Source organism: Buceros rhinoceros, unplaced genomic scaffold, assembly GCF_000710305.1.
Source record: "Buceros rhinoceros silvestris isolate BGI_N320 unplaced genomic scaffold, ASM71030v1 scaffold17173, whole genome shotgun sequence".
NCBI lineage: Eukaryota > Metazoa > Chordata > Aves > Bucerotiformes > Bucerotidae > Buceros > Buceros rhinoceros.
The window spans coordinates 28319-55450 of record NW_010404392.1 but is presented as its reverse complement, the minus strand read 5'-3'; the positions used below and the strand labels follow the sequence as shown (position 1 = coordinate 55450).

The 27132-nt window shown below is 37.9% G+C and overlaps 1 protein-coding gene across 1 annotated transcript in view; it reads left to right on the top strand.

Moving 5' to 3' along the window:
- The window catches only part of LOC104491031 (probable C-mannosyltransferase DPY19L1), a 40274-nt gene extending 13945 nt beyond the window's left edge, over window positions 1–26329 (top strand). Inside the window, exons 7-22 of the mRNA XM_010133386.1 lie at window positions 2015–2072; window positions 5464–5555; window positions 7627–7726; window positions 8960–9037; window positions 10061–10147; window positions 11579–11638; window positions 13421–13501; window positions 14272–14373; window positions 15045–15116; window positions 16511–16560; window positions 17655–17679; window positions 18566–18685; window positions 22763–22937; window positions 23569–23668; window positions 25005–25130; window positions 25959–26329. Of these exons, the coding sequence (XP_010131688.1) occupies window positions 2015–2072; window positions 5464–5555; window positions 7627–7726; window positions 8960–9037; window positions 10061–10147; window positions 11579–11638; window positions 13421–13501; window positions 14272–14373; window positions 15045–15116; window positions 16511–16560; window positions 17655–17679; window positions 18566–18685; window positions 22763–22937; window positions 23569–23668; window positions 25005–25130; window positions 25959–26115 (1483 nt within the window). The 3' untranslated portion in view covers window positions 26116–26329. The remainder of the gene's footprint in view (window positions 1–2014; window positions 2073–5463; window positions 5556–7626; window positions 7727–8959; window positions 9038–10060; window positions 10148–11578; window positions 11639–13420; window positions 13502–14271; window positions 14374–15044; window positions 15117–16510; window positions 16561–17654; window positions 17680–18565; window positions 18686–22762; window positions 22938–23568; window positions 23669–25004; window positions 25131–25958) is intronic.
- Window positions 26330–27132: the final 803 nt, after the last annotated feature.

Here is a 27132-nt window from a genome sequence, read left to right as displayed (position 1 = left end):
AACTGGAGTAATGCAGTTCTACAACACTGAAGTAGATAATCTTATGAACTGGCATAAATCTCTTTCATAAAGCTGATATTCTTTCTGCTCTGGGTTTTGAAAGGCTTTGTCATAGCCTGACTCATTGGATGATGGGAAACCATCCTCTAATATTTTCTCCATCTCTTCTTTCCTGAATTTGTTAGCAGTAATCATCTCGAGCTTACATAATTGTTTTTTCGAGGGTTTTTTTTGGTCTCCCTATATGTTCATAGAATGCGTAATCTTTTTTCTTTCAGCATGTAAGAGAGTGTAATCTTTTTTCTCTGATAAGATAACTGAAGCAATATGGTGAGAACTCTTGCCAATTTTTGAGGGTTTTTTTTCCACGGACAAAGGGATGGCTTTTCGACGATAAGTACTTTATGCAGTTGTAAGATCCTGCCCTCCTCTCAACCTAACCCGCCTCTTTATTCCCGTAGTCAAGGGACAGCCTAAGCTGATTGTCAAATACTGTGTCTGGAACTACCAGTGTATTTCCCATTTCTCTTTCTGACAGCACTTTTTCAGTATTTTGTTTCTTGCATATTAATCAACAGTGAAATACAGCATTTCCCGAGATGACTTTAAGCTATAGGTTGTTGTACCCAGGGAGTCTATAGACTCATTCTTTAATTATTCCAGAGCTGACTCTACCAGACAAAGTGTAACTGTTCAGGTCATCAGCAGTTCTGTAAAAATGACTAATAATTTATTAAATTCAGATTATTCTAGATTAAATGGGGGGGCTGAGTAGGTTCCAACTGAAGGACGTATACTTCACCACTTGTATGGTGTGGGAGTTTCAGTGGAGAGAGCTTTTATGTTGACGCAGAAAGACTTAACTATGGTACCTCCTACATGGCAGCATTTAGTTTGCTTTGTTTCTGAGACTAACATTTTTTAATATTAAGCACATTCTTTTAGTCATTTTGAGTTTGTGTTGATGCTTTTAGGATCTGTGTGGTGAAAGATAGGGTTTTATGCGCAAGAATGCACAATTCCTGGAGACTCTTTTAGCACTCGGTGTCTTTAATCCTCAGATTTTGTGCCCAGAAATCACTGATTCTGTTTGACTTGTATGTTAACGATGGGTGAAGGGTCTGAGAGGATCTGAGATTTGTTTGTGTTTTTTTTTTTTTAAAGAATCTGAACAGCCGACTGATACTTCTGTTTAGCAGCAAAAATGGAATACCCTGTCATTCACAGTAGTCATGCACTTGTGTACACAGAAATGTTCTTTGCTTTATTCCACCGGACGTGTGTAGTTACGAATCTAGTCAAACAAAAGGAACCCGATCTATTGCTCTTCTGAGATGGGATAAATCTGAGTAAAATCTTTGGGCTTTGTGTTGGCTCCGTGGTGCAAACTGTTTGGTTTAGAAACGTATAAAAATCCTGAAGTCAAGGGATTAAAATCTTTCTCACGTTAACATCACAGTATTTCACTTAAGAATTAAATAGGCTCTTGCATTGACCACGTCATGAATTCCTTTCTAAGTTTTTGGAACATGCTTAGTTTGATTACCCCCACATAGGCTTAGATTCAGACCAAAATTCCCTGTTGGGTGTTTGGGTGTGCAAATTCTCAAGTTCTTTTCTCAACATCTTGGGGAAGAAATGCTCGATTTATACGGCCTGGTGTTTAAAAAAAGCAAATCTGGCACTTTTGAAGACCAGGCTCTGGGGATAGAAGATGAAGGACCAGATGTAATGATTTAAACCAAAGTTTTTGAGGAGCAGAGTAACTGTTTTCCAAATTACTCACATTAAAATCAGTGTTTTGCAGAAGAGAGCTGGTGAAGACTGGTCTGCTCTGAAATAACCATTAGCTGACTGACTAGTATTTCAGTGTTGTATGTACACTGTAGATTGCTTTCACTTGATGCTTCAAAGCCTTGCCCCCCAATAAACTGAGCTGTAATAAGTGCCGCTTCACATTTTTTAAACAGCACTGACCATGCTGTTGTACCTATTTTCCCTGTTCTTTTCACAGTGGGAGCCGTCTAGGGGGCCTCATTACTGTGATGTGTTTCTTCTTCAACCATGGAGAGGTAGGTCTCCCACGCTCGTTTTTTTTTTGTTTTTTAAAGTTTAAGCTAATTGTCATTTCATTAAAGATGGTGATATTGCTTATCTATTAGGGGATGAATTTAAAGGGAATAAGACGTTTTTGAAAGCAAAATAGGCTATGACTTGAAAAAGTATATCGCAGTTCAATGTGTCCCCTTAAAACAATAATTCAGAAAAGAAAAATATTGTGAAATGCTCCTGAGATTGAAGTCTTAGCAGTACAACGACTTCAATATTCAAAACATCAAAATATTCTATTTTTGTGCCCGTTCCAGACATAACTGGGCTACATGGACCGTATGAAGAAGCTTCAGAAATAGAGGTGGTTTTCTTTGAGTTTCTGTGTATTTTACCAGAAATGCATGAATACACATAGACAAAAAAAGCAAAGAAACCTCGGTAGTACTTATATACTGTAGGCAGGATACACAGAATATAGAAACTGTGTATGTATATAGAGGATTCCAATGCTAATCCTCTTCAGTAAGCTGCATAACAGGAAAAAAAAAAAACTACTCTGCCACTTAAAACATCTCCCTCTGTCCCCAGTTAATGCTCCTCATGTCATTATTTCATATTTTGGAATAAAACTCATAGCTTTTATTCTGATGCCTGTGGGTAGTGTTTCTGTTGTTTTAATGTTCATTTTATATATATATAAATTTATCTAAATATTTGCTTTCTTTTACTTAAAATGCAACTGCACTGTAAAGATTTTCTAGATGGAAACTGGCTACCCTGTAGTTTTGTTGAGTGTCATGTTTTGTTTTCTTATTTTACTCAGCTGAACTTGGTAGAAAACTCTGAGGAGTAGGAATATGTCGTTGTACATAAGATGCTTTATTTACACTGAGCTTTGACAGCTTTCTTGGCCATTTCATAAACAGGTTTTTGTTTTCTATTTTATTTTTTAAGTTGCATTTGAAATGTTTTTCTCTAAATATCCTCCGTGAAGAATTTTCACCCATGGGTGTTAACTGCCTGGTCCACACCAGGTAAACGTTAAGTGTTTCTGAACTATTTTTGGTGCTTTAAAAGGGTAAACACAAGGTTTTGTGTGGGTTTCTGTTCTTAATGACATTCTGAAGAGAAGTGAAGGCTTTATCCTTTGCTAGGAAATACTGATAAGAGGATGCGTTGCTTGACCAACTCTGGGAAGGTGATAAAGCGTAACTTCAGAGAGGAACGAACTGAAAACTTCAGAGATAGTGGTAGCGACAATGAAAAGAAGCATTTATTTCCCTATGGCATGGGCAGTTCTCCTGTCCGTAGGGGAGACTTGATAGGAGAGCTCACCTCGCTCTGGGTGTGGGAAGAAACACAGATAATGTTTGTGTTTTGGAGAATGGCATGAAATTAGGTGTGCACAGCTCTACAAGGACATAGTCTGGGCTTGGTGGGGTCTTAAGTTGGGTGACCCTTATTCAGGCTCAGCTGTATCGGTTTCTGGAGTGCAGTAGCTCTGGCAGAGGTGCAGAGTTAGATCTCAGCTAGCTCTCTGTGTTTGTGCTGTCTCTAATGAAGTACCTCAGGGTTGTTTGATACTGTCGTGTACGTAGCGTTACGTAGTTATGTAGTTACACGCATGTAGGTGATCTACTTTCACTGTGCATACTGTTGCATCACATGCAAGGGATGCGCGTGCACGCATGTGTGTATTAAAAAAAAGCTATTTTATTTAGCTGTTTGATATGCTTTTGATTAAAGACGTACAGATGTGGTGCTGAGGGACATGGTGAAGTGATAACCTGGCAGTACAGGGTGAACAGTTGGATGTGGTGATCTTAAAGATTTCTTTCAACCAAAACGATTCTGTGATTCTGTAGAAATCATCTGGCGTGTGGTTCAACAGTACGTACAGTGGAGCTAGACTGGTTGCTAAAAATTTGCTTTCTTTTTCTGGAAGGGTAGAACTGAGCTAACCGAGTAAGCCTGATCTGCAAGTCTTGGTGCCCTGGATCTAATGCTGTGTAGGAGTGGTTGGCCTTCGGGCACTGAGCTAACGATCCAAAGGCAGTATGGTTTTGTTTGTGCTGCGCTTGTGCTCTGTGTTTTAATGATTTCAAGCTTAGACAGATCTGATGTATTTATACCTGCAGCAAAGTTAGTTTACAGCCTTGGTAAATCATCCACAGATGATTGAATTTAGTATTACATTCCAAATATAGAAAAATAGCATGGGCTACATGAGTCAATCCACTTTGAAGGTAATGCTGCCCCTTTATGGGTGTATATACTCATTGTTTCCTTCCTGTCTTTATCTCCTTCAGTATCAGAAGATTTGGTAAATCGCATGTTGCTGTAGTCTTGAAAAATACTAAAAAAGACTGCACTGCTTTAGAGTAATCATGACATATTAATTGCTAATAAAAGTAATTTTAACTAATGACATCTGCGCAGTCAGCTGAAGACAACGCAGTATGTATAATTACGAAAGGTTTGTTTTAATGGTAATCAGGGTACAGCTTTTATAGAGGGTGTTTTTAGACGGCAAGGACTGTTTGATTAATGTGATGGGCCTCTGTGCTTTGCATTTATTTTACGCTATTACGACATGTTTATTTTGCACCATTAGTTTAACGCATTTGTGAAATAGCAAGACAATAAACAAGGAGCTGTATAATGTTGATTTGAATGACATCTTTGGTAAAACGGTATTTTAGAAAATCATTTTGAGCTTCTCGGTCGCGAAGGAGAAGGAACACCCTGGCATCAACATCCTATGAACTTCCATATATTCATTATGGACCATGTTAAGATCAACTAAGTTTTTTCCTGTAAAGAACCTACTTGTAATTTTTAGTGCAAGTCTATTGATAGCCATTTTGAACCCATTTGTTTGCGTGTCAGAGTTGTCCTGTAAAGTTGTACTTATTTTTCTGATGGTCAATGCCATCTGCAAGCAGTTTATAACCTAGAGAACTCCAATATAATGAGGAGTATAATGTTGGCTTGTCCTTCAGATCCTCTCCCCACACACTTTCTCCATCTAAGCGTGGCAAGTCACTGCCTGAAATGAGAATGGTTTTAGTTACCTGAATGAGTTGTTAATTCTGGCAGAAGCAGGGACAAGCAGCTGCTGTCCTGGCCTTTTTCTTGGATGTTCTCTAGCTGCCACATTTAATTTTGGGGCAGTAGTGATCTCTTTTAATTAAACAATGCATCACAGACTGCAGGTCTGGAAGACGCTTCCTTTTTCCTCTTCTTTTCTGCTTCCTGGCTTTTTTTTTTTTAAGTTGGTGAGTAAAATCTCATGTAGCTTGTTTTTTATTTTATTGAACTGTCTCTGGTCATACATTTTGAAATATAAGCACATTGTTTTATGGAAATGTAACAGCAAATGTTATCATCTAACCTAGTTCTTATTTTTAGTGTACTCGCGTCATGTGGACTCCACCTCTCCGTGAAAGTTTCTCATACCCATTCCTTGTGCTTCAGATGTTGCTTTTAACCTATATTCTCAGGTACCTCACAATTTATTCTTAGCATTCTGCAATGATATAGCAAATTGAATGTCACAGGTCCTTTACTGAAATGCATTTATTTAAATACTGATTTGAGCACCTCTGTGTGCTGTAGCCATGATGATAATTAACGTAGAAACTTTCCTGTGGCTGTTACGTTGCAGACGCTGCCCCAGTAGAAGTGCTGTCGTGTTACTCACTTATTAAAAGGAAAAACTTTGCAACTTCAAGACATGACTAAAACAAAAATCAGAACTACTGTGTTGGCAAATGCATATCTAAACTAAAAAATCAGAATTTTGGGTTGATGTCTCTTCCTTCCCATGGGAAATGAGCTGATACTCCACCAGTTGGAGTGTGGTCCTCTTGGAGAGTGGTATGTTGGTTGCACTTAGAATAAGCCTGTGCTATGCAACAGAGGATGCTATCGGCACCCATCAGCTAGTATGTTCTTGTAGTTTTCTATGACTAATTAACTAGTCTACTTAACTAATTCAGTGATGCAGAGCAATCTAATTACATTAATGCAGGGATGCTCTTGAGTTCATTAGCCCTGCTTTTCTGTGTTTGTTTCTGGCTTGCTACCTGATTGCATCACTGTCTTGCCTCTGTTTTGAAAAATAAGCATGATTGTTAATTCTTGAGGGCTTCACCAACTCCATCACATCAGGTTCACAGTGTTGTTATGATTTAGATGAACTTTGTACTTGTAACCCCAGGTTTTCCTTTGTTAGGTCATACTGATTTGTAGTTACTGGTGATTAAACCAGAAATATTTCATGCTCGTCACTGACTTGTAGTTTTTTAGGTGAGGAAAATATACACACTGTCTGGAAAAATATTTTGAGGAATAGTTTGTAGAGTGATTGCTGGATTTCATATTAGAAAGACACCTGTTCATTTAATGCTAAATTGTGAGGTCAAAAACCCCTGAGGTAATTACACTTGTAAGTTAGGGAGATCAAAGCACGTAAATTCTGTACCTATAATGATGAGGCTTCTTGATTAGTTAGAGTCACTCTGTTCTTCAGATCTTGATACACAGAGTAGTACTTGGGCTTATTTACAGTTGAGAATGAGGTGTTCAATCTAAGTATTTTGGAGTGCGATTCCAAAAAGGGGATAAAACATTTTAACTTTCTGTTTCTCAGTTATAATTCCTGCTTCAAGAGCAGCTCTGTTTTATGTAGAGCAATATTCCGATGAAATACAGGAACTGTCCTTGAAACAGAGACTACAACTGAAAATCTCCGTTATTTGTATTACTTATATCACATTTGTGTAACGTATTACTGAATACATTAGACTCATGCTCAGCAGGACTTGCAATAGAACTTCATCTTGAGGCTTTGTAAAAGAAGCTGAAGAAAATAGTAGAGAATTTGGTGAGACTGCTGTAATCTGTTGGGTTTGGGTTTACAGCAGTATATTTATGGTGTCCTCATCTGTTGGAGGCCACTTAGTGAAATTTGCAATGTGACATGTTTCAAAGCTAACACAGGATTAAATAAATAGCACTTAGAGCTGGACAGAGAGAATGGGCTGTTTTCAGTTGGAGATGAGTTTCATGTATTTGTCGCTGTCTCCTGCCCTGAAACCTCACTCAGGATTGCTAGCAGAAAGCTGCAGAAAGTAAATACGGAAGAGATGTGAGAGAGAGAAGTGAAATCACTTTCAAATGCAAGCTATTCTGAGGCTAGTTGTGTTCCCAGCGGGAATGGAAATGGTTGTGTCCTGACTGTAGAGTCATTACAAGCAGGCGGACCACTGCAAGCGACATAGGTTGACTTGCTATGTTACATGCTGCCAGGAGAAGGCTTGTTTGGTAATGATCACAGAATCATCAAATACTTCAGAAACATTAACCATCAGAACTGCTGTGTTTGGAAGCCGCTGGAAAATGGATATTAAATTTACTCGAGCAGTGTTTTGTGCAGTTGATCAATATTGCTCGCTAACTTCCAAGGTAACTTTTTCTTGATTGATTGCATTCTCTATTGTACTTTTCAACAATACGCGAACACCTCTGTAATTTTACTTACTGATGCCTATTCTGTCTCTTTTTCCCAAGGATTCCGAATATTAATTCAGGAAGCTTGACTGCACTGTGTGTTTCTAATATCTTTTTCATGCTTCCCTGGCAGTTTGCCCAGTTTGTTCTTTTAACACAGGTAAGACCATGCTCACCTCTACATAGCCTCTTTGTCTTAGCTAGGCAAACGGACTGCTTTGTGTAGTCAGCCGTTGAATTCACAACTATACTGATGCTTTTGTTTTAGCCAGATTGCACTCTTGCTCCCAGGAAAGATTCACACCTTCTATCACAATATTTTTCTAGTCTTAAATTTAAAAGTTGACCATTTACACCACTCAGTCTTCTGTTTCCAAGACTAAAAAAATAAAGTTTTCTCTTAAAAGCAGCCTCCAGCTTAAGATCAGTGTATTAGAACAAGAAAAAACTTTGTATATTAAAGTAAAAAAAATAAAAAAGACATTGATGTTGCGTCTTCTTAGGCTATTCCAAATTTTTAAATGGGGCAATGTCTGCATGGCATGTAATATCTAGCATGGTTTTGCATGACTTCCATTTAATTTTGATGAGCCTGTGAGCAGTGAAATAATCTTGCTGTCGGAGAGTTTGGTCAGTTGAGGTCACTTTAGCTGATGTTGAAATAAAGTAAATGCTAATGGGTGCAGGAGGATAATGTCCTAGTAGTGTTTAACTGGATTGAAATGTAGCCTGTTGATTGAAATCCAGCTACATGTCCAGACCTTTTCACCTGCCTGTCCTACCTGAAGCACATGTTGTTTGGTTTGAGTGGATAGTGTTGAACAATCGCTGTATGCTGTGGTATGCAGGTTTTCTAACTGCAGAAGAGGAAGCCATTAAATTCTGTGAAATATTGTGGGAAACTCCTCGCTAGAACTTGTTTAAGATGTTGGGCCTGAAATTTTAAATTACAGGTTCAATTCATAATTTCATTAATGTCCCACGTGACTTTTAGCCTCACTTTCCTCAGCCGCGAATTATGGATGTTCCCATACTTTGGTGAAAAGTTAAGCTTAAATAATGTTAATGAAAGATTTATTTTGGTTGGTTGGTTTTCTTTTTTTAGGGTGAAAGATGATGTGTTACTGCTGTGTTTTGATGACTTGTGTTTTTATAAAGCTGAATATTAATTTCTTAAGTATTTGAATGTGTTGATAGTTGTTATTCAGAGCACCGCAATAGTTGTTTTTTTTTAAATAAATTGTTTTGAAATGCCTAAGTACATACTTAGCAAAAAGTAGCAATAACAGTTAATGATTGTTTGGAAAATCACTTTTTTGTATGAATGTGTATTCTGTTAGAAAGAGTAAAGTACTACAACTTGTTTTAAATTATCTTTCACTTTTGATTCTAGATAGCTTCATTATTTGCTGTGTGTATTATGGGTTATATTGACTCCTGCAAATTACAGAAGATACTCCTTGCTCATATGGTAATACTTTTTTTAAAAAAACTTAAATCCTCTCAAACAGGTCAGAGCGTCAAAAGAGACCCTTTGTCTGAAGTGTTTTCTCCTTAGCTGCAAGATGCTTGAAAAGATGCAATAATAAGGGATGGAGGGGCCTGAATTTGAATATTTGATCTTATGTCTATTTATATCACAGAATTTTTGAACTCCAGAAAAATTATCCACGTAAAAAATGTGTAGAAATACTTGCTTCTGCTTTCTGTCTCTGTTCATTCCGTGAGCTGGAAGACGCTGTCGCAAACAGCAGACCAGACAATGTACCAAGTCATAGCACGTGAGCAATAAAAAGTTGAAAAGGCAACATTCCTCTCATGTCATTGGTTAGCAAAAAAAAAAAAAAAAAAAGATGTTAGGAGGTCAGACTTAGAGAATAGATTCTTTATCCTTCGAGGAGAAGCATCCCAGTTAAAACTGGGTTTTGAAAACTACCGTAGTAGTTTTTCATGTTTTCAAATGTGTTTTGAAATACTGTAAATAATAAAGGTAGTAGTAAGCTCTATGCAGCTCATTTCTGGTGTAAATCCAGGACGCCAAATGCTTGTTCCCAGGCAGATTTACCAGGAAAATTTGCAAGTAAGCATCTTGGTTTAGAAATTTTTTGACAGAAACAGGATGTAATACTTAAGCCTTTTGGTTTATGTCAACAGCTGTGTCATAATTTTGGTGTCAAAGTGCCATAAAAAGCCTGTTTTCAGGCAGATAAATCATCATGATACGTGCTTTTAAAATATAAATCAACGTAATAATCTACTCTTGGCTACCTGTTGCCATTAAGTCCTTATAATGAGTGTTTTCAGAGCAGTTCTGTAACCCGGGTGTCAAGCTTGCACATGCTGTGTAGTAGGTGTCTTTAGGTTTAAACCTGTTGACACAAGGTAGTTTCTATACTTGGGCAGTTCTAAACTTTTCTATTTTAAATTTGAAATAGATTAATAATTATTACTTATTAAAATAGATTAAACAATTATTTTTATTTTCTTCTTTCAGGTATCTCTTGTAGTGTGTTTTATTCTGATGTTTGGTAATTCGATGTTGTTGACATCGTATTATGCTGCATCTTTAGTGGTTATCTGGGTAAGTTTTCAAGGAAAAAATCATAAGACCTGCTAAGACTGTAAAGCTGTGCTGTCATGTATGTATTGATGTGAAATGAGGAAACTGCTGCGTTACTTAAAGGTATTTATTTGGAGAATGGGTAAATACTAAATTAAAAAATCCTGGCTTTACACCCAGACCTCTTCATAGGAGAGATCCAGCTAATGCTCAGTTCTCTTGTTCTTACAGCTCTCTTTGTTTAGTAAAAATTTAAAATTTACCGCATCTGTGTTTTTGACCAGAGTAATTGTGAAACAAGAGCACGAGCAAGGAGGAGGATGTTTTAAATGCTTATTAACTATGAAACTGGAAAAGCAGAAGAAACAGTGGTTTAAGATTATTTGAAACTGCTGAGTCATCCTGCCACGTTAGATAAATTGAGCTGAGAAGACATCAGCTCATCCCTCACTCTCTTAGTTTTTCCTTAAATAGGAAAAACAACCCCCAACATCTTTCGGTTTCATAATCTTAAGGGATTTGCGTGCACAGGAAACAGGAGATAGGATTGTGTGAACGAATTCCACAAATCATCTCCATTTCCGATTCTCTTTGCCTCTCCTAGAAGCTTGGGGGGACCTCAGTGATTTCTTTGTTTTTTTTAATTATAATTTGCCCATCAGCAGAAGAGTGGTAATTTCTCACTCTAGGTTAACAATAAGCTGCCTTGACCACTGGTATTGGCTGCAGTACAGTTTGCTCGTTATAAAGCCACTTTAGTTTTTGTAGCAGCTTTTGTAATTAGTATAGTAAGTACAGGGACATTGAACTTCTTGCCTACTTTCTGCTCTGGAAAAAATAGTTATTGTTTGTCTGCTCTTTGAGTGCTTATAGTGGCCTCAGTCTCACGTATGGACTAGGTTTCTGAAAGCTTTTAAGTTCCCTCTCAGTTTTTCTTAATTGCATTGTTCATCAAATCAGCTTGAAGTGAGTCTTCCTTGTGTCACAGAACGAGGAACATAATGTGAAACAGAAAAATATACCAGTAACTCCTCCCACACCCCTATATTCTGTTGCCTTGTTTGAAAATTGTTTTTTTAGTAGTTTATTGCTTCAAATGTCGTTTGAGGAAGGAGACATAGTTCAGTTTCCCATTAACTTTGATTTAAAGAAGTTTAGAACTGTAAAACAGAGAATCTTAGTTGTTAAAGAGCAGAGGAGTCTTCCGTGAATTGTATGAAAGCTGCAGTAGGAGTTTTCATGTTGGCAGGTTTTGCCAGTGCAGGGTGAAATCAGATTATTATGTATTCATTCATATTTCAGGTTGTATTAATTATGGAGGGTTTGTAATAAATAGCTCTGTGGTACAATAGGCGCTTGCCAAAACAACAGAACAAACCCCTCATGCAGAGTACTGGATTATCTTCTTGTTACTATGTGTTACCTGAAAATGTACATTCATTTTATTATTAGGGAATTCTTGAATTGCGTCCAAAAGTCTTGAAAAGCAGCAGAAGAGAAGTCTATGTGTGGGTAAGGAGTTCCGTGTATTTTGAATTTCAGCAAAGAATTATGACTTTTGTTTGTTTGTTTAATGAAATACAGAAATAACTTCTGGTTTAGTTTGTAATAGTTGAAAGTCAAGAGATACAGCTGAACTACTCCTTAATAAATTGTCCATATTCCCCGAAATTAATCTTAAATTACTGAAGGAAGAAAAGGGGCATAAACAAACATCCATATCAGAAAATTGAAATAGCCTTCAAATGGTAACACATTTAATTTAAATTGCTGATTTAAATCTGTTTGCAAACCCTAAGATCTGTATGAAAATCCCTGTAAAATAATGGACAGTTTAGAAAAGGCAAGTAAAGACTAACAGTGCTTGCAAAAATGGAGATTGAGGTAAGATACTGCATTAGATATTCACTAAGATGTACCCTATTTAATTTTCTTTAGGATATTTTTTATAACAACAGCAAGCCACTTAAAATGACATAACTAAGGGAAGCAAGTTGGAGTAAAACACTGTAGGATGGGTGGATGGGGTTTGAGGCAGTAGAAGTCATATCCAAACACGGAGGACACTCCCAAAACTGAGACAAATAAAATACAACCCTGTAGAAAGCATAGGAAGCAATTTGCTCTTTAAGACGTAACATTAACTGGTAAAACCACCTGAAATGGGAGTCTACATCCATTTTAAGACAGGCATTCTTAGTGTTTGACAGTGAGAAACAAAGGACGGGATTAAATGGTCAGGTTTCAAAAGATGACCACCACCACCCTAAGGATGGATATAAAATAACTGATCCTAAATAAGTCCTTGCCACTCAGCAGAGAAACCTTGGTATTCTTGTGAAAAGTTCTCTGAACACAACGATTCATTACTGAGGAGGCATCAGAAAGGAAAATAGACGCTGGAAGTCGTGGAGAAGGAACTGCAGAGAAAGCAGAAAGTATTTTTTATTTTGTAAACTCATACTTAGCATCCTAAATATTGCATACAGTCTCAGCCACACTGGAAAAACATCAAAATAAAGAAATAGAGTGCCTTCCCCCCAAATTCAAGTAGAGAGAGTATGAGGATGGTTATTACAATAGAATGGCTGAATAGCTGAGATTTTAAAATGGGTTAGAATTCTACCTCTTGTAAAATAAAGGTAAATATGTCAAAGCCAGGGAATAGAAGTAGGATATAATTATAGTTTATTTAGTGCTCCTTAAGCTTAGAAGAAAGATACTGTGGAAGCAAAAAACCCAGAGGCATTCAGGAAAGGATTAGATACCTCCTAAGTAATCAGGTTCGTCTGCAGCCGTTAAATGGAATGACTGAATGCAACCCATCATCACTTTAAAATCCTGGTTACATTAGGGTAAAAGTCTGAATTTTCTTATATTCTTTCTGAAAGCATCTGCTGCTGGTCCCAATTCATAGATAACTGAGCCCCGTTGGCCTGTTCAGTTAATCCAGTTTTATAAAGAACTAGATTAAGATAGACTGCCAAGAATTTAATCTTTCTGATGCAGGGGTAAACATGATATGTAATATAAATCATACAAAATTATTTCAGCTGTAATAGAAGATAGAAAAAAAACCCCTTAGAACACCCCAGTGTGGTGAAATTTGGGGAGTGTAACCGTTAGAAATTACTGTACTTTACTGGTGATAATACAGTTGTACTAGGAGCAGTGGAACTTTGTGCAGTTGTAACTAGGAGCTTAATTTAATAAACATTTGAGAAACAAGGTTTCTTGGAAAGTTTGAGACATGTTCTTTGTATTCTGAATATATATATATGGTTTTTTTTTAAGATCATTGAAGGATGTGCCTGGTTATTTGGGACAGTCACCTTGAAATACTTAACTTCTTTAGTACTTGGAATAGCTGATGATGTAAGTTCTCTCATCTGAGTATCTGCCTGATGTCTTTTAACAATTTTTTTTTAATTCTTAATATTTTGATTTTGGCATCTTACTGATCTGCTGCTTTCCTGAAATTCCCAGATTTGTTTTACAGAAATGGGAGAGAGATGGCCGATTTGCTTTCTTTTTCATGAGGGATGAGCACTTTGAGGTGTTATTATCAAAGTTTGTGACAAGACAAATGTTTTTACTATTGAATTAGTAAATTCTCAGGGTGTTTGTTTTTAAATGTGGATTTCTAGAGCTTTGTTTACTATGGGAATCTTTTACCTATATGTTAATTTACTCATTTTCTTAGTTCATTTTCCTCCGAAGCTTATTTTTAAGTCAGTTTTGAAACGCCTGTTGTAACCAGGAACCCTCACTGCACTTCAGCCCCTGTATTGTCAGATTCTGCTGATAAAAAACAAACTGTGGATATGCACCAAGGGGCAAAAAATATATCTTAAAAAAGATACGTTAAAATATGAGTTCAACTCTCATTGAACCCTGTTGCAATGGTAACACCTTTTCTCTGCTGCTATCTGCTTTTTATCTAACACAGTCCATTTGGTGTTACACTCAAACGTGTCATTTAATATACTGGAAATAGATTTGGGGGGCTCTGCTAAGAATATTGTAAATGGTATAAACTTCTGTTCCAATTAAAAATATTTCTCATACACATTTAAATTACTTTGTTGTGGAAAACAGGATGGTTTTTGCTTACTCCAGTACTGTTTTTCTGTATATCCTACCAGGCTCACATAGGGAATATATTAAAATCTAAATTTATTGGCTACAAGGATTTTGATACATTAATGTACACCTGTGCTGCAGAGTTTGACTTCATGGAAAAAGAGGTAATTTGATCAAAATAAATTATTATGGAAGAGGGAACTTTTTGTTTTATCTTTATTTATAACTTCAAGCATCTGAGAGCCAGAACTTCCTACTGCCAATGTAAGTTCAAGTGCTTACCTGTGAAGTTAGAGACATTAATGGACTTAAGATAAATTTAACTGGTTTTATTGCTTTTAAATGAAATAAAACAGTTCTTTGATTCTGGATCTAAGAACCGTGCTTGCCTGAATGCAAGAAGTGCTTGCTCAGGGATAACTGAAAGGTTACAGTCTGCAAACTTGATATTTGATGTGGCTGTCAGTGACTGGTTCTTAGTATACGAAAAATGTACTGAGAACTGCAAAGGTCTTGTGGGGTAGATTTAGACTACAGAAGAGCAGAGTGCGGCATTAGTATCTTTTTTTTTTTAGTTCATCAGTATCTAGATGCACATTTACAACATTTATAGAGTACTCAACCCATAGTACTCAAATTCAGAGGAGACACAGTCTGCTTTTAGTCTTTGGTTGGCTTGCCAAAGAACTGGAAATAATTTACTAATGATCCTAGTATTATCACCTCTAATGTGATTGCTGGGTGGGGTCTAAATTGGAGTTTCTTTAAGCTTGCTTTGTTGTCAAAATGTTTAAAATGAATGGAAAGCAATTAATGCAGTTTATTTCCATTGTAGACTCCAGTGAGATACACAAAGACTCTGCTATTACCAGTTGTTCTGGTGGTTTTTGGAGTAATCATCAAAAGGGTAAGTGATTGAATTAGTACATCACATTTACCCTGAACTGAGTTTTTTATTTTTATTTGTATCATTTATTCTGAGAAAGAAGTGAGTGTGAATTCTCCCCCTCAGCATGACGGGGAGGGGGAAAAAAGAATTGAAAAATCTCATGGGTCAAGATAAGGACAGGGAGATCATTCACTGATTTACTGTCATGAGCAAAAAAGACCTGAATTGGGGAACATTAGTTTAATTTATTGTCAGTTAAAAAGAGAACATTGTAAGAAACAAAAACAAAACTGAAAACACCTTCCCCTCATCCCCACCCCCTTCCTCCCAGGCTCAACTGTTCCCTCCCCGAAGCTGCAGTTCTTTAAGAACTGCTCCACCGCGGGTCCTTTCCACAGGTACAGTCCATCAGGAGCAGACTGCTCTAGCGCCGGTTCCCCCCAGGTCACAGCTCCTGCCGGAAAAGCTGCTCCTCTGTGGGCTCCTCTCCACGAGCTGCAGTTCCTGCCAGGAGCTTGCTCCTGTGTGGGCTCTCCCTGGGATGCAGCTTCTTGCAGCTCTTGCCCACCTGCTTTGGCATGGGATGCTCCCCAGGGTGCAGGGTGGAGGTCCGCTCCACCATGGTCCTCCATACGCTGTAGAGTAGAAGACCCACATCACCATAGTTTCCTCCACAAGCTGCAGGAAAGTTTTTGCTCTGGAACACCTTGTGCCCATCCTTCTTCACTGACCTTGGTGTCTGCAGGGTGATTTCTCTCCCGTTTTTTCTCACTACACTCTCTTAAAGCTGCTGCGTAGTGATTTTTTCACCTTAAGCATGGTATCAACAGAGGCACCACCAGCGTCACAGATGGGCTCAGCTTTGGCCAGTGGTAGATCTCTTTTGAAGCTGGCTCAAAACACGTGGGGGCAGCCCCTAGTCTCTTCTCACAACCTGAAGCCACCCCTGCAGCGCCCCCGCTACCAAAACCTTGCCGTGTAAACCCCATACAGTTAGATGAAAGTACGAAAATTAAAATTCTGTATTCTCCTCACACAGATTTTTGCAAAGGTCCAGTCCTGCGTCACTGGTAAAACTCGCTGTGGCGTTAAGTGCCAAAAAATTTTCTGTCAGCTGATGAGCGCTATAACTGAAGTTTATAACTGTTTTTGTAAATTTGATTATATATAATCTGTGGGGAAAAAAAACCCACTTACAGTTTACACAGGAGCAGATGGGAGAGCTGCTAACTGCCTGGCTAATTAAACATCCTCAAAAAGAATTTTGAGCTAAAACATTGCATGTCTTTATCTTTGCGTTATCTCCAAACAAGATTACCCAGGTGTAATTCAGTTTAGCAAATGCAGAAAATGTTTTAGAATTAATAAACTTTTTCAAAAGCATACTTTTTGCTGGCTCTTGTTTTCTTCAGGTAATTAAATATCTTATGTGGGCCTTATCTCAAGCGGGCCAATATGAAAGGTAAAAGTTGTCTTCTTTCTTTAATGTGAAAATGAATTTTTTTTATTTGCTATATGTGCAGTAATTCAGAATTCTACAGTATGTTAGTCCTTTATGAAGGGTAAATTACATACAGTTCAGTAACTGAATAGCTTGGGTATGCTATGAAGTGCTATTTATATAAGATCTCTAAAACTAAGTTCAGCTGCTGAACTTAGCTTTAGAAATCTTAACTGTCTTATCCACAAATTTTCTGCTTATTTATTTTTCTGCTCTATTCCTAAACCAGTATTTATTCATGTGCCTGTTTGCTTTTCTCCTATAAATAGGGAATGCAAATTCCTTCTTCCCCATTTTGGTTTTTTCCAGGTCATAAAGATACCCGAGTTTCACCTTTAGGAAGGGATCCCAGCTGTATTAATTTTATTTTCTAAACATCTGTAATACTTGCTCTACCGGTCACAGCAATTTGGCCTCACTGGCCGATGCTGTGCTCAGGAGCAGTCAGTTTGTCCAACTGAATATTCTGATTTCTCTGTTGTTTTTTTGTTTTTTTTTTTTTTTTTAACTGATCGCTGATGATTTCAATGGTTCAGTGCTTTCCGTAGTCCAATGGCTGTTAGCAAAATTTCAACAGAACTGAGCGGGATTCAGCATCCTGTCATCACAGATGCTTTGGGGAACAGCAAGCAAACATGGTTTTGACTCTCTTTCACATTTGTATTTTCTTCTGAGAAGCCAGAACCAATCTGTGTAGTACCTGAGTAAATGACTGACCCTTTTTTGGTACCAGTGCTCTGCCTCTTTCGCATTACTGAAGTTTCGGTTGCTTAAATAAGCTGTTCCGTATGTGACATAATTAATGGAAGTAATTAAAAAACTGCTAAAATTCATTTTCAGATTTCCAAATAGATACAGGGATGGAGGGAGGATAGTTACGGATTTGCAATATACTTCAAAGCTTGTTATAGATTGGGGGGGAAAAAAAAAAATCTGCGTGGGTGCTGACTCATGCTTACTGGGTTAGTTCAGTCTAGAGCCACTATAGATGACTTCAAAGTAGAATCAGTGCTTCTGTGGTACATAAATAATGTGATTTTCTGTTTTTTATTCAGAGAGGAACGTTTTAACCACGGTGAGGTAGGAAGCTTTCTGCACAGTTTTCTTTGTAAATGTAAAATACCAAATATTGAAATACAGCTTGAAATGGTATGATCCTGATACATGGTTTATTCGAATAAAGATCTTAAATTGGGTCTGGTGCGTCAATCAAAAAAAATATGCAGGCTTATGGCAGGGCGGCAGTGCAAGAGAGGAAGGAGCCTTTTGGGCTTTTGATGTAGGACAGAAAGACACTGAAATTAGGCTGGACTTTACATTTTCCCCTGAGAAGGAGATTGGTTCCTTTACCAGGGTTTCACGTGACAGATAGCGTTCAAATTCTGATTTGAAATATGCCATAAAGAAAACCATTCTGGACGTGGTTCTTTTAATAACAGAATGCGAAAAATCTAATTGAATGGCAGCTTCTGTGGTTTCTTTATTAGCAATTAAGTCAGCAAGGACAGGGCAAAACTTTATTAACAGTGGTTTATTTGTGGTTTGTGCTATGAGAGAAATCTCAAGCCAGTAAAATACGGTAATCAATCAGATAGATAAAAGCACGGATAGCAAAAATGCCTCTGATTTACCACGAGTAACAGAGAGTCAGTGTTAAAGTGGTGAGTGACATCTGTGGTGCTTTTTAACCTTTTTTGAGAAAACTAAAGTAGTTTTCTGAGTCCAAATAAAATTATCCCAGGGATAATATTATTTGCTTCTTTCATTTCATGCTTAGGTATTAAGTAAGCAGGTCCCTTCACTTCTATGAAGAGTTTATACAAGAAATTTTAGATATACATATTTACATACTGAAAATGAAGTTGGATGATTAAGACGCAAATGAAAAATATGCAAATATTATGTTTCTGGTGATTTTTGGTTTTTTGTGGGTTTTTTTTTTTTTTTTTTTTTTTTTTTTTTGCAGCTGGTGTACCATGCATTCCAGCTGTTGGCGTACAGTGTCCTAGCGATTTTAATCATGAGACTAAAGCTGTTTTTGACACCACATCTATGTGTTATGGCTTCCTTGGTGTGTTCAAAACAGGTAAGGTCTTTTTTTAATCCTGTAGCTCTCTTAGTACTTACAGTATTAACCAGATGCTTTTCCTAAAGCTCACTTGTGTGTGTGTAATTGCTGAATATGAGCGTACTGATTAAAAATAAACTGTCAAAAAATATGGAACACAGGTTCCATTCTCCCCTCTCCCCAAATAAAGCAAATGTCTTGTTTTATGCAACTTGTCCAGTTGCATTATTATATGAGTTAATAAGCTGTGTATTGAGCTTGAGCACAGGGAGACAGACACACACTGGATTTTACATATTTACACCCTTCTGTGCCACTGTAAGTTTTGGGTTTTTTATTATTGACTATTAATTTTATCCACACAGTGTTTTCACAGCTCTTTAGAGCTTATTGCCTTGCATATTTTTTCCTCTATGTATTCTTTCCAGAAGTATTGTTTTGAAGTCCTATATGTTGAAAACATTTCAGCCTTAAAAATCAGAAGTCATATGCCTAACACAGATTTAATTTTCCTAGCTTGAAGTCATCCATAATAAAAAACGCTACTAGATTTTCTCCACATATAAAAGATCTTAGAACTGGCTTTCCATGTTCCAGTGTCTCTGTTTTTGAGAAGTGGATTTGATTGAATCTGTATCTGAGGAGCTGTTTTAGGAGCTTTGCAGCTGCAGCAAAAGTAGGGTAAGCAGTGCTTTGTCTGGGAAGCAGACAGGGGGGTGGGTGGAGAACTGCCTGAACGACTGAGCCCAGGGAGGGGATGATCAGTGCTTTCATTCAAAAAGAACGGTGTGCTGCCGTCCAGAAGACCCTCAGCAGGCTGGAGAAATGGGCTGTCAGGAACCTCATGCGGTTCAACAAAGGGAAGCACCAAAGTCCTACACCTGGGGAGGAACAGTCACAGACACTGGTACATGCTTGGGGGCTGCCCACCCGGGAAACTGCTCTGCAGAAAAGGAGCTGGGGTTCTGGTGGCCACCAAGTTGGATGTGGGCCAGCAGTGTACCTGGCTGCAAAGGTGGCCAGCGGTATCCTGGGCTGTATTAGGAGGAGTGTTGCCAGCAGGTCGAGGGACATGATCCTTGCCCTCTATACAGCACTGGAGTGCTGGGACCTGTTCGAGGCTTCCCAGTACTAGAGAGGCGTGGAGATACTGGAGAGAGTCCAGCAAAGGGCCGTGGGGGTGATTAAGGCACTGGAGCATCTCTGCAGCAAGGAAAGGGTGAGACAGCTGGGACTGTGAAGCCTGGAGAAGAGAAGGCTCAGGGAATCTCACCAGTGTGTATGAAGGGAGAGTGTGGAGAAGATGGAGCCAGGCTCTTTTCAGTGGTGTCCAGTGACAGGTTCAGAGTATTTTACCACTGTTTTGTTTTCTTCTGCTTCCACCTTTGGCCCTTGGTTGTTCTGCTGTTTCCTCTGGTTGTAGAGTGAGAGTAAGCTTCTTGGGAAGCTACAAATGCAGATGATAACCTGTTCTGGGGGCTGCTCCTGTTGGACCAGATAGCTCAGGCCCAGTGACGTTTTCTTCCTCCTTTGCAGAGTCATGATGGTATAGTTGGCTTGAAAGAAACAGGCTTGAATGCTAGGGAAGACTTTAGATTACTGCAGTTCGGACAGTTCTGTGGAGAAGGTGAGAAGTGGCCACCTGCCCCGTGGAACAAGGCTTGCGATAGCCTGGCCCTGACTTGGCCCTTAGGAGAAGTATGTACCTGTGTTTAAGAGTACACAACTTCAGGTGAACAATGTGAGTAAAAATAGAATGAATTCCATTGTCTTGTTAGTGAAGGTTCTTCTGCCTGTTCAGCCTGTTCCGTAGGTTGGTGCTGGTTGATACCTGTAGGAGACCAGATGGATTTTTTCTGGTCTGACCAGTGTGCACTTTGTGGAGTAGGGAGCGGCTGGTCATCTTCCAGGTTTACAGGACTGCCTTCAACATGACAGAGGAACACTGACCCATGAGGCTGTTGAGCAGCTGTCAATCAGACCACTTCTAAGACTGCTCTGACTTAAGCAAGCAAAGTGATAAGGGGTTTTCTTATATTTTCCTGATCCTACAAAAAAAAATCAAGTGGTTTTTAGTGAGCTTATTTTGTCCTACTGGCTGCTGGCAGAAGCAGTATTTTGAGGTAGAAAAATCTGACAGTGTGTGCAGTATTGGTTCAGAAGAATTGCTGCGATGGAGAGAGAGATGAAATGGGGAAGGTGGGACTTGTGACCAAGCGATCGATTAACAGTCGGGATGTTTATCATTTTAGATGTTTGCATAAAGGACAGATTGATAAGCAACAATTTGGTTTTGCAGATGCAAGAAAAATTTTTGGCAAATGTAACATATGCGATTATCTCTTTGTAATTGAGGTCAGCACTCCCTTTTCCTCTAGCAGACCGTGGAAGTTTACCTGCAGTGGTGGTGTTAGTATAACTAACAGGTTATCTATCTATAGCTATCAGAATATATTAATCAGCTGCCTTTCAAAATATATCCTTTTATCAGAGAGCAGCCAGCCTGAGATGGACATTTCTAACACAAACCAAAACCAAACTAGCAGGGAAAAGACGTTTGTGCACGTGGAAGAGGAATTTTGTGTCTTGTGTTCTTTCAGCCCACCGCATGAATCTGAACTTTCCATTACCTGAATGTTGCAGCTTGTGGCACCTGATGGACAATAAAAATGATAACTGTTGGCGTGCACACATTTCCTCTTTCCGTTAGGAGGAGTTATACTGTCCTGAGTGGAAATTTTGGAAGCAAAGAAAAATCACTGGAGAAAGACTTTAACGCATTAATTTGACGAAAACAAATAAAAAACCTCAAGTAGACATAAAAACTACGTGAGGAACAGCATCCTTCTTTTGCATTGCATGTGTGTTTGCCCGTTCTGGGCTCTTTATATAAACAAAAGAGTGGTAAATTTAGGTACTCTGAATGTTGAGGAGGTTTTATAAGAGCATGGTAGGAATGTGATTTTTTTTTTTAAATTATTTATTTGAAAAGCCACAGAACTCAATAAAGATTTCCCATGTTCTACCATGTTCCTGAAGTGAGATTTCTGCAACTATTGGTAAAAAGGAGGTTTGATACACTCACGTAGAGCAGCATACAAATGAATTAATTTCCCTTCATCCTGCCAGACCTCCACAGTGGTCGGGCACATTTGGTGTGTTAAGTATCCCTGGATAGTATTGCTGTTCTTGCTGGAGCGTTTAGCAAGCCTTTGAGGACTTGCTAGAGCTTAGAACACACTGTGTGGAGAGGTGGCTCGAGAGTTTTAATAATCTGAAGTAGTTTAGGGTTGGTTTATAACACTACCCAGTGGGTGTGGTGAAATTTTATTTTTTCATTTCACACTTTAATTTAAAAAATGGGTAAAGTTACTCTGAATGAAATGTAATTCTTTCGTGGAGGTTCCATATTTTTGAAATATGAAGGTGTACTTAACATTAGCTTGGAAAAAAAAAAAGGTTAATTTGTACTTTGCCTTATTTAAGGTTTAGGTCAGATATGGGTGAGATAAAGTGTTCTTGCTCAAACTAGACTTCACCATAGCTGATCTGGGAATTCTTTCTTCTTAACTACCCGTTTCACATATTTATGAGTATTTGCTTAGAGCCTCCAGCAAAAATCTTTAGGAAAAAAGGCAAGGGTAATTTTTTTTCCTTTAAGAAAGGTAAGAGGGGAATATAAAGCCACATTAACCTTAAATCCCCAAAGTCTGCTTTTCTGATACATTTTCAGAAGTTTGCACTATGATTGCTAATCCATATACCACAGCTTGAAACTCTTGGTGTAAATAGGAGATAAAATACCGCCAAAGTGCAGTTGGCATTATTGAATCTTTGCAGAATTTGACATTTGAACTACAACTTTAATGTCAATTTTCTTGGCTTGATTTGTAGAATTACAAATACTAATGCCCTGTATTTGGTATACATGAATACTTTGTATGAGGTCTCACTGAAGTTTAGTGGAGAAGCAATAGCAGAGATGTTTCATAGTGTGATCTGTGCTAGGAGCCTCAGAAGAAATGAGAACGAATTGTGCTGCAATGCAACTTTACAGAATTGTTGTCTAGAAATGAATCAATTCTTGCATTTCAGTTGTTCGGATGGCTCTTCTGTAAAATCCAGCCCAAAACGTTGGTCTTTGCTATTTTAGCATTGATGGCAATAGAGGGATCAGCAAACCTTCAAACTCAGTGGAACATCATAGGAGAATTTAGCAATTTGCCACAGGAGGAACTTTTGGAGTGGATCAAAGTCAATACCAGACAAGGTAAATGAATTAGTAACGTATGATGCAGCTGTAGACCCAGTACGAATGACTGCAGAGGTATCGCTACTCTCTGCCCTGGGATTATTCTAAAGCTGTGGCTTAAGTCACTTATACTTGTCCACGTAGAAGCCATCTCATTATTTGAGATAATGAATGAAAAAAGCTCACTTTGTTAGATGCCAGGCTCCCAGCCTGGATGTTCTAGCCGCCGGTGTAGTATTTCTACAACAAAGGTGTTTTTGCAGAGTCCAAATAAAGCACTTTTTAAAAACATTGGGACCTGCATGTGGGTCCATCCACGCTTTCAAGTTGAAATGGACTGAGATGTTATTACTCATTTAACAATGGTGTCACAAGTGACAAGTAAAAACGTGTTGTCATAACGCATATGTTATTCTACCTATTTGACGAAAAAAAAGCTGTATTCAATCTCCACTCTTAGATCTTTAGTTACCTAATGACTTAACGCTGAGTTCAAGGTTTCAAAAGCAGAATGAGGTGAGTTTGTGCATCCACTGTTGGTCCTGCCCTCTTTACGTTTTCCTAAGGTTTACTGTTCAGAGAGCTGAGCATTTCTTTGCTTTTTCTGCTCGATTCTTCATTTCAAACACCCTTTTGTTCTGTATTTCAGATGCAGTTTTTGCAGGAGCGATGCCTACAATGGCAAGTGTTAAACTGTCCACGCTTCGCCCTGTTGTAAATCATCCTCATTATGAAGATGCAGGATTAAGGTAAATTTTGAAGTTGAGGATTTATTTTTATTTCCTATTAATTCTTGTTATGTTGGTAATACACAGTAGGAATGGCATTGCGTTGTATGGTAAAATTTGTTAAAACCCTGTAGAGCTTGATTTGTTATTGTAATCAGATTGAAAACACGGGCAATATTTCTTCAGGATGTGTTCATGAGGAAGGATACTGTGAGAGAGATACGGTTTCAAACTTGTATGCAAAAAATCAGAGTATAATTACAGAATTGGAATTAAAGTGTGCTATTATATCCTTTCTTCATTCTAATTAGTCCTGACTTTGTACAGACTTGTGTTTTTTCTCAAGAGAGCCAGCTGAGTTATTCCCATTAGCTTTGTGTGACTGGTTGTCTTTATTTCATGATACTGTATCTAATTATTGAAATATTAGGACCAGTTGAAACTAAAGTTTTATATTGGAGTTACCAAGTTTTTTGTTTTCAAATAATTTTCAAAATCAGAATATTTTTCTAAATTCAACTGGAGTTTTCTGAAAAGGTCATGAATTTCTTTTATTTTAATATCGTAGCATAATTTTTTGGTAATTGGTAAAACTCGTTGAAAAACAAACTACAGCAAGAAAATAACAGGACAGAGGGTTAAAGGAGTAAAGGAGGGGATTCATCTTACGTGCCTTTTGTCCTTAGTTCAGTGTTCGGCATTACCTGGCTTTGAGTTTCGGTCAGCCTGAAGTGGTCAGGACTAAATTATCCCTGTAGGTCCCTTCCAACAGAACTATTCTATTCTAATTACAAAAATACAGGATTGGGATTTCTGGGGCAAATGAACAGGAGTTAACAGCGTCATGCTTTGCACAATCAAAGGAGGATGTTACTGGCTGGCACAAACAGGGTTGTGGTTTACACGCGGTTTACATTCAGCGCAGGCAGACATCAGGAATTTCACTCAGCATTTAAAAAAGTCTGAGCAAGGCCAGTGAGTACGACCTCTGTCAGAGAGACTGGGCAGATGATTTTTTCTGATCACCTCCAGTCCAAGCAAGGTCGTTTCTAGCCTTGGTTATTATTATGTGGTGAATTCATTGCTTTGACATCTTCACATTTTCTGTTCGCAGTAACCATGGAGCTTGTTACACAGTTGTCTCCTGCTACAGAAAAATCAAAGGGCTGTTTATATTGTTCTTGGAATCATGATATTTGTGAAGAAATAATCACATTACAGCAAATGGCACTGTTAATTTTAAAATGTTCTAGCCTAGTTGTCTTGTGAAATACAAAGTCTTCCTGTCCAACCATAAGTTAAACCTTGCATTTTCCTGCTATGTTGCTAGTAAACTTTTATATTTCTTCTTTTGAAGGGCCAGAACTAAAGTAGTGTACTCCATGTACAGTCGAAAACCTGCGAAAGAAGTAAAAAAAGAATTGATAAAGCTAGGAGTGAATTACTACATTCTGGAAGAGTCACTGTGTGTAAGCAGAAAAAAGTGAGTAATCCCTTTTCTCACAAGAATGCTACGCTGCTCAAATGTGTAGTCTGAGATTTGTCGGTCTGAAATGTTGTTCTGTGCTTCATTAGAAACCCCAAACACATTTTTGTCCAGCGTCTCCAGATATGAATAAATATAATTCACATTAGCAACCTTGTGGACTTGGTGCGCACCTGAAAAGCTGCGTTGTGTGTGTTTTTAAATTTCACTGTAAAATACAGAAGAGATTCGCAAAGGAAACAAGTCATTATTCTGTGATGGCAATTAGAAGGAAATGAATGAATTAGAATAAAATGAAATGAGTCTGTTCGACTTCTGTGCTATTATCTTTGACAAAATTACAGAATTCTCAGTAATTCTCACTTTGAAAGGTAATTGTACAGGGAATTGATGTTGGTTATGTGCCTTAATAAAAAAGCAAGGAGTTATTCCTTTTTATTTTTAAAGATGTTTTGTTCTGTGATTTTTCTTTAGACCTGTTAGGAATGTGAGCATCACCCTCCATTTTGTAGCAAGTTTTAAGGGTCCCTGGTAATGCGTATGGTATAATCTGAGTAGTTTTGTATGCTTCCTCCAAATTAACTCTTATTAATTATATAACCACAAAAGCAAACGAATTCTACATGTTCTCAATACTACCTTGTAAATCACTACTATGCTTATTGATTTTGTAATCTGGTAAGAATTTCTATGTAAAGACAAACAAGAAAACCAGATGACACAATCAAGTATTCCTAGAGGGGGGTTATAAAACTGCGTCCAGCGGGCTGAGTGGTTTTTGATGGCATTTCTTCATTTCTCTTTTTGTATTCGTACATTTTCTAGGCCTGGTTGCAGTATGCCTGAAATCTGGGATGTCGAAGATCCTGCTAATAGCGGCAGAATTCCTTTATGTACCCTTATGAACAAGGATTCCAGGCCATATTTCATCACAGTATTTGAAAACAGCAACTACAGAGTCTTGAAGATTCCAAAGGAATAATATTTCAATGCGAAGAACCATCAGTCTTTCAACTTTTTAGACTAGTAACTCTTAAGAATTCTAAATCAGAAATACCTTTTCTACTAGACTTAAAATGGAAAAGTGTGTATTTTATTTTTTACCATTTTAAGTGAATTCTGATTATAGAAATATCTTAAACCTAACAGTTTGGATTTCTATTTCAGGGTCAGTCCCTTGAGATTTGCTATGCAAATGATTCTATGTTTGCACATTTTATTTATCACTGATCCAAAAAGAGTTAAAAGTAGCTATGGAAAGTATCTCCATTCTCAAAACCAATGATATTGTGAAATGGGACTGTCAGAATGTCTTAGCGAAGCAGGTTTGGTTAAAGCTTTGGTGCTAGCAGCTAGGAACAAAGGAATGGTGCTACAGCATCTGGCATCGCATTTCTCATGTCATGTCATTACCCACCTCCCTTCTGGACAAGGTGACACTGGCAATTCTCTTAAAAGTCGTGTAGTCTCACTAGTCACGTCTGAGAGAAAAACATTTTTCCTTTGAGGGGATTAAGAACATTTGTCATTTCAAGTCACTTAACACGTGCTTTTAAGCTTGCTTTTGAAATGGAAACCTTTGTAGGCAGACTTGAAACTTCGTTATTTAGGTGCATGTTCTCGATATTAAAAAAGACGACTAATAAGGGTAATAATTGCAGTGAGCAATAGTTTAGCTTCTCAATGTTCAAGGTTTTTTTAGCATTCTTATGCATTCAGAGAAAGCTGGCATACATAATATACGTGAAATTTTTAAGGGAAAATGCTTTATTCAGGAAAAATCTGTCATAGCCTTAGAAAGATACTCAAATAAATCCTTCACTGCCTTAACTAGACCTTCAGCGCCTAACTCGATAAGAAATTACTTTGAAAATTCATGCCCAGTTTTCTTTCCCCACGTATTAGATCCTGCCTGGATTTTATCATCAGCATTCAAGAAAAATGAAATCTAACCCGGTTGTGATATGGGCACAGTCAGTTGTGTGGGTATAATTGCTCC